General features: G+C 63.8%; 2 protein-coding genes across 6 annotated transcripts in view; both read left to right on the top strand.

Moving 5' to 3' along the window:
* The first annotated feature begins 614 nt into the window (after window positions 1-614).
* Window positions 615-4,700, top strand: R3HDML (R3H domain containing like). 5 transcript variants are annotated; one of them, XM_068700340.1, is made up of 6 exons: window positions 615-835; window positions 1,401-1,675; window positions 2,606-2,724; window positions 2,874-3,006; window positions 3,901-4,016; window positions 4,105-4,700. In XM_068700340.1, the coding sequence occupies exons 2-6, from the start codon at window positions 1,415-1,417 to the stop codon at window positions 4,235-4,237; spliced, it is 762 nt and encodes a 253-aa protein (XP_068556441.1). In that variant the 5' UTR covers window positions 615-835; window positions 1,401-1,414; the 3' UTR covers window positions 4,238-4,700. The 5 variants fall into 5 exon arrangements, with proteins under 5 accessions (XP_068556441.1, XP_068556440.1, XP_068556439.1 ...); XM_068700339.1 differs by having other exon boundaries at window positions 618-835; window positions 1,372-1,675; XM_068700338.1 differs by having other exon boundaries at window positions 619-835; window positions 1,345-1,675.
* Window positions 4,701-6,056: 1,356 nt separating this feature from the next.
* The window catches only part of HNF4A (hepatocyte nuclear factor 4 alpha), a 34,730-nt gene continuing 34,506 nt past the window's right edge, over window positions 6,057-6,280 (top strand). Inside the window, exon 1 of the mRNA XM_068700335.1 lies at window positions 6,057-6,258. Within this exon, the coding sequence (XP_068556436.1) occupies window positions 6,210-6,258 (49 nt within the window). The 5' untranslated portion in view covers window positions 6,057-6,209. The remainder of the gene's footprint in view (window positions 6,259-6,280) is intronic.

The following is a 6,280-nucleotide window of genomic DNA, read 5'->3' on the forward strand; positions in this document are numbered from 1 at the left end:
CAGGAAAACTCAACAAATGCTGGCAGAAACCTACCTGGGGCGTGTTTCAGCAGAGCCCCACAGCAGGGGGAGGCTGCGTTGGTAGCGCACACCAGCTCCGTACCCGCACCCTATTCCCACTCCATGCACACTCCTGGTGCTCCCCACGCTCCCGTTTCCCTTGTGCTTCAGCCTGGGTTTGCTGCGGGTGCTCAGCCAGCGCCAGGCTCCGCTTGTTGTCTCTGCAGTTACGGGCTCTCAGCCACCCCCCGGGGATGCTGACTGCTCAGGTGCTGCAGGAAAACATGCCTGCTGCTGCTGCAGGGTGATCTGTGCCCGACCGCTGCTGGCCTGAGGACACGTGCACCCCAGTGACTGTGTCCCCCAAGGAAGGGACATCTTTGCCACCAGCTCATAGCACCCTGGGGTCCCCCTGCTTCCCCACGTTGCCTTGCTGGAGCAAACCCCCTGCACCCAGCCTGCTTTCCTGGCCGCAGCCCCCCAGCCAGACCCCCGTGGGGGACACAGGCAGGGACACACATCCCTGGGGCTCTCTCCCTGCGGGTATCTCACGAAAAACAAACAAAAAACCACCCAGCAGCCAAAGAGCAGCTTCCCTGCCTGCCGGCGGTGGCTGCGTGTGCAAGAGGCGTGCACGGGGAGCCGGCTATAAACCGCCGGGCAGAGCTCTTCCCAAACCTCAGCACGTTCCCCGGGGGGAAGAGCTAAGATGCAGCTTCTGCGTCACGCTGCCGCGGGCTGCCCGCCTTGGCTGGGTTAAATCCCTCGCACACGTGCCCCGAGCAGGTTCCCTGCGCTCAGCCCCGCGCTCAGGACCCGTGGCTCGGTCCTCAAGGTACGTGGGGGATGCAGGAGATGCAGCGGCTGAGGGATGAGGAGGTTCCAGCCTTTTTTTTTTTTAAATCATTCTGGTTTTGCGGTGGTTTATTTTTCTCCCCCTCCTTCCCCAAGATAAGGACTTGTTAGGATTTCTCGCCGATGCTTTTAGAAGTTGCCGGGTGTTTCTTTCCCTGTGTGAGGTTTCTGTTTGCCCGGGGGATTTTCTCTACGTGCCCAGCACCTGAGAAGTGATGGGGCGAGTAGCTCTGCATGCCCCTAATTAGCCCTGCCTGGCAGGTAGCTGGGATAACCGAAACAACTGGGGCAGAGCCTGTGCTGCTTTTTTCTTAAAAGAAACCCCAAGGCAAGCAAGCCAGCTCCCTGCCGCTCCTGGTGAAGTTACCGTGATGAGCGCGCAGGAACAGCGGGTGGGCAGCAGGGTGAGCCAAGACCGATTTCGGAAAGGACAAAAGCAAACCCTTTTCCACCTTCTTTGGGGACAGGGGCTTGCACGGCCGTGCGCAGAGGTGCGGGCGGTGTTTTCTCTTGCAGCCTGACCCGGGCTCTGCTCCGCGCTCCAGCTGGCAGGGCTGCGATGCCGCGGCTGCGCTTGCACCTCTGCTTCACCGGCGTGCTCTGCTGGCTGGCGCACGAGGCCGGCTCCTTCGCGCTGCCCAACGCCACCGAGCTCCTGTCCCCTCCCAGCAGCGCGGGGCAGGGGCCGGCTCCTGGCACCGGGGTGCCCCGTGGCCGCCGCCGCCGCTCCCTGGCCCCCCGCGAGGTGAGCGCCATCCTGGACTACCACAACCAGGTGCGGGCGCAGGTGTCCCCCCCGGCCGCCAACATGGAGTACATGGTGAGTGCGCATCGCTCGTGCTGCGGGGCAGGGGGCTGCTGGGGTTTGTGGCTCATCCCGGGGGTGTTTTGCACCCCTGGTGCGGGACAGACCCATGTGCGCCCAGAGCTTTCCTCCAGGAGAGGCAGAGCGGGTGCAGGATGCGACCCGGCACATCCCGTGCCAGGGCAGATGTGGGTCCCTGATTTCCCTGCCCCTGGGGCCATTCCCCCTGCTGCAAGCTGGGTTTTCCTGCAGTCCCAGCACTGCAGGGAGGCTGCCTGGCCCTGCTTGTGTCTGCAGGTGCCCCAGGGGGATGCTGCGGGAGGGAATAAAGCTGCTGGCACCGCTACAGCGCCCTCAGGCACCTGGCTGGGGATGGACCAGCTCCTCACAGCATGGAGCACCCTGACGTCCCCATCCTGCCTCTAGCACTGAGCAGGGAGGGTCTTCCTGGTACCTTGTGAAGCAGAAAGCTCCCACAGCTGCAGAGGGGGTTGCGCCTCGGGTGTCTCCATCCCACCTGGAGCAGGTGGTGCCATCTGCTGCTCCTGAGCTGGTCCCCAAGGGCTCTGGGGTGGGACAGCAGATCCAGGAGGGAGGTGGGAGCAGCCCCGGGATGGAGCTGGGAGCAGCCGGGAGGTCCCTGGATGCTGCTGGAGGAGCAGCAGGCTCAGCACACAGCAGGTCAGATGTGCCTGGGGCATCCTGTGCTGCTTCATGCTTGGCCTAAATCCCTGCCTTCCAAAATCCCTCTCCTGGGCACGGCTGAGGCTCATCCCCAGAGCAGTTTGCCCCCTTCCCGCAGCTCTTTTCCAGACTGACATGCAGGCCAGGTTTTGGGGGCAGCTGGAGGGGTTCAGATCCCCCTCTCCAAACACAAGGAGTGGGTTTCCCCACCTGCCCCTAGCAGCCCAAATCCCCACTGCCCTTTCTTTTCCCCCTCTCCAGGTGTGGGACGAGCGGCTGGCCAGGGCGGCGGAGGCGTGGGCCATGCAGTGCGTGTGGGAGCACGGCCCCCCCCAGCTGATGAAGTACGTGGGGCAGAACCTCTCCATCCACTCGGGCAGGTAAGGGCCCTCTGGGGAGCCCCCGGGAGCTGGATCCCAGCACTTGGTGCTCCGGTGGGGGCTGGATCTTCCGAGCCACTGCTTCTGGCCTGGGGAGCAGTGGTTCCTGCAGCGGGGCGTCCCGCCCACACCGCAGGCTCCCTTTGCAGGTACCGCTCCGTGGTGGACATGGTGCGCTCGTGGCACCGCGAGCAGCAGCACTTCTCCTTCCCGCACCCCCACGAGTGCAACCCCCGCTGCCCCTCCAAGTGCAGCGGCTCCGTCTGCAGCCACTACACCCAGGTGAGAGCCCCCCCCGAGCCCCCGGCTCACACAGAACGGGGGGGCTGGATTTGTGCTGGGGGCGATGGAGCCCCTGAAGGTGCTCGCAGCGGTCCCTGCACGCGCATTTCTGCATCCTCCTCCTCTGGGACCGGATCCTTGCTTCTGTTTGGTTCGAGTCACAAAGCTCACTCCAGGAGCTTTTTTCCCTGCTTTGCCCTCACTTTCTCCTTATTACCCCCCTAACACCTCAAAGGCTTTGAAAAGCAAAAGAAAACCAAGCAGCCCCTTCCCGCTCTGCCCGATCATGAATCACCTCCGTGGCAGAGCAGCTTCTTGGCGCTGCCTGGCCCCGTGAATGCAGCCCCTTCATCCCGCGGCACCTCTGGCCACGCGTTGCCAGCACGAGGTGGAAAACCTCCAAGCCTCCCTCTGCCTCCCCGCCTTGGGGCTGAGCCCCTGCGATGTTTGCGCGGCTGTCTGGGAGCGCAGAGCTGCCTCGGTCCCGGTGCGGTTCCCCGGGGGGGTCTCAGGGGCTGTCTGGGCTGCAAATGGGCAAAACACATTTTTAAAGGGAGAAATTCAGCCCTCAGAGGCTTTAGGAGGAGCCTTCTGGTTCTGGTCCCCATGGGAGGAGTTTCACCTCCCTGCAGCCTCCGCTGGCAGTGCTTCAGGGCGAGCTTTGGTGGTTCGATCGGGTCAATCAGACACCACCAGACCCCGCTGCTCATTTCAGGCAGTGTGTCCTGGTGCTGGGTGGGCACAGAAAAGGGACATCGAGAAGCCACCCTCGGGTGGCCGAGTGGTGCAGGGTGGGCACAGCACCCCCCTAGGGAATTGGGGCTGTCGGGGCTCGGTCCCTGCCCGGCGGCTGGAGCTGGCAGTGCTGACCTCCTGCTCTCTGTCCTGGCACAGATGGTGTGGGCGTCCTCCAACAGGCTGGGCTGCGCCATCCACGCCTGCAGCAACGTGCGGGTTTGGGGCAGCACGTGGCGCCGCGCCGTCCTCCTCGTCTGCAACTACGCCATCAAGTAAGTGCGCGGGGAGCCGGCCGCACCGCGCCGTGCCACGCTGCGCTGGGTGCCGTGCAGGGGCGATGCTGCTCTCCTCTCTCCCCAGGGGTAACTGGATCGGGGAGGCGCCCTACAAGGTGGGGAGGCCGTGCTCAGCCTGCCCGCCCTCCTACGGCGGGGTCTGCTCCAACAACATGTGCTTCACGGGACTCAAATCCAACCAAGTGGGCTGGCTGTAGGGCTGCGGCAGCGCTCCACGCCCCCCCTGCCCCACCACCCCCTGGGGACGGGGGAAAAGAGGATTATTTATAACACCACGCTGCTTTTGGCCCTCCGACCCTCCTCCCTGTGCTGCGTTAGGCGTTAGGCAGGATATCAAACCCATTTCAGCCCTAGTGCTCCCACCCTTTTTGGACACCCTCCGGGGGCACTGCCTTTTCCAGCTGCTTTGTGCTGGGGGGCGCTGGGGACAGCTGGTGGTGGCCTGGGGCACGTGGGGGGAGCGGGGTTGGCTGTCACGGCCCTGCTGTGTGGGGCTGGGGGCTCTCCCTGCCACCCCGGGGCTGGGCAGGGGCCGTGCAGTGACCAGCCAGACCGTCCCTTTGGGGTGAGTGACTGGAGCCCTGTGTGCATCACTCTGTGGGGCCCCCAAGCCACGGCCCCCGGCTCTGAGCACCCCAATAAAGCGGTCTGGAGACCCGAGTGCTCGTGTCTGTCCTTACTCACAGCCTGCTGCCCTCTCCTAACATGGAGCTGTGCAAGTTTGCTCTGTGTTTTGGGGTTTCCCCAAAGCGCCAAAGGGTGCAGGAGCTCTGTGTTGGCCATTGCTCCGGGGGATGCCCGGGCACTTTGCTCCATCGTGTGGGAGAAGCCAGCACTGCCGGGACACCGGGCACAGCAGGGACACGGCTGCCAAAAATCCCCGAGGTTTTGGCTCAGGACCGTGCCCTGCCTGCGATGCCGGGGCTGGTGGGAGCTGGGGCAGGCAGAGCCCCCCCAGGTGCCCCAGCTCTCCCCATCTGCCAGCTGCTCGGATTTCTTCCAAACCTGCCTTTCCCCCACTGCTGCAAAGGGCTTTAGCCCAGCCTGGAGGTGACAGGGGGCTCAGTCCCAGCCTGGGCTGCCGGGAGGGGGTGCAGAGCTGTCCCCCAGAACCTGGCAGAGCCGGGTTGGTGTTGCCTCAGGTGTGGGCACGCTGGCAAGACGCCCCTTCCTTCCCCTGCTGCATGCCTCCCGGGAGGGAAGGGGGGAGGCCAAGCAGCGCCCCCCAAATGGAACCCCCTCAAACCTCCCCGCAGGGCCATGCCCAAGTGTGGGGTCCCACCCACACACCTTGTGACTGTGAGGTCCCAGATGTCCTCCTGGGTGGAGCAGGGATGGCCACGGGTCACTCCAGGCCATCGCAGGTCCCCACGAACCCCAGGAAGGCAGCCAGCTCTCCCTGCTGCTCCGTGAGCACAGACAGAGCATCCTGCAAGGAGACCGCCAGAAACAGGGGTGCAGGAAGGATTTGGGGAGCAGAGGGAGATGAGGAGCGAGCTGCAAACACCACGCACCAGCCCCACGCTGTGGGCATCACCCTGCATCCCACCACTGCATCCCCAGCCCCACCGACCCCCCCGGTTTGGCACCGAGGGCACAAACCCTGAGCTGCAGCCGGGGGATTTCCCCCCTTGGCCGGGCTCTGCTCTGCCCCAGCCCCTCTCTGCCATCCCCAGCCCGGCGCCACGTGGCTCTGCCCTCGCTCGCCTTTGTTCCCCCCACGGCCGGGCGATGCCGTGAGCCCCGCGGTGCCGCGGTGCCGACCTCCCCACAGCCGGGGGGAGCCCCGGCCTCCGCCGCCCTGGCCTTGACACCGGCTGGCAGCAGGAGCCCCAAAAGAGTCCAGTAAAAGCCATGTTTGAGTTTCTAGCTTGGCAGCAGTTACTATAGCTACAGCAACAGCACCTTGCAGATTGGTTTCCATAAGAGCTGGGTTACTATTTAACATCTCCACCCACATTAGCCCTGATTAAGCGAATCAATAAGATAACAGGAGAGGCAGGTTTCCTCGCCCTGCCTCTCCACGCTCCCTCCTGCCTTCACCTAGTTCCTTAGAAAGACACTTCCATTTATTTATTTTATTTTTTTTTTTAATTTAATTTTATTTTTTTAATTCCTACACTTCCTCCGCCTTTCGCCCCGAGTCCCCGTAGCGGTAGCCGGCGCGACATGGTCAATGTAAGCACCCAGCTAAGCGCTAAGATGGAGGCTCCGTACGGTGAGTAGCGCGGCCCCGCGGG

The sequence above is a fragment of the Anas acuta genome, chromosome 16, assembly GCF_963932015.1.
Source record: "Anas acuta chromosome 16, bAnaAcu1.1, whole genome shotgun sequence".
Lineage (NCBI taxonomy): Eukaryota > Metazoa > Chordata > Aves > Anseriformes > Anatidae > Anas > Anas acuta.

Coding starts and splice junctions, on each gene's coding strand:
- R3HDML (XM_068700340.1), top strand. CDS start 1,415: ATGCCGCGGCTGCGCTTGCACCTCTGCTTCACCGGCGTGCTCTGCTGG. Junction 2,725..2,873: donor CTCTCCATCCACTCGGGCAG/GTAAGGGCCCTC, acceptor CTCCCTTTGCAG/GTACCGCTCCGTGGTGGACA. Junction 3,007..3,900: donor TCTGCAGCCACTACACCCAG/GTGAGAGCCCCC, acceptor GTCCTGGCACAG/ATGGTGTGGGCGTCCTCCAA.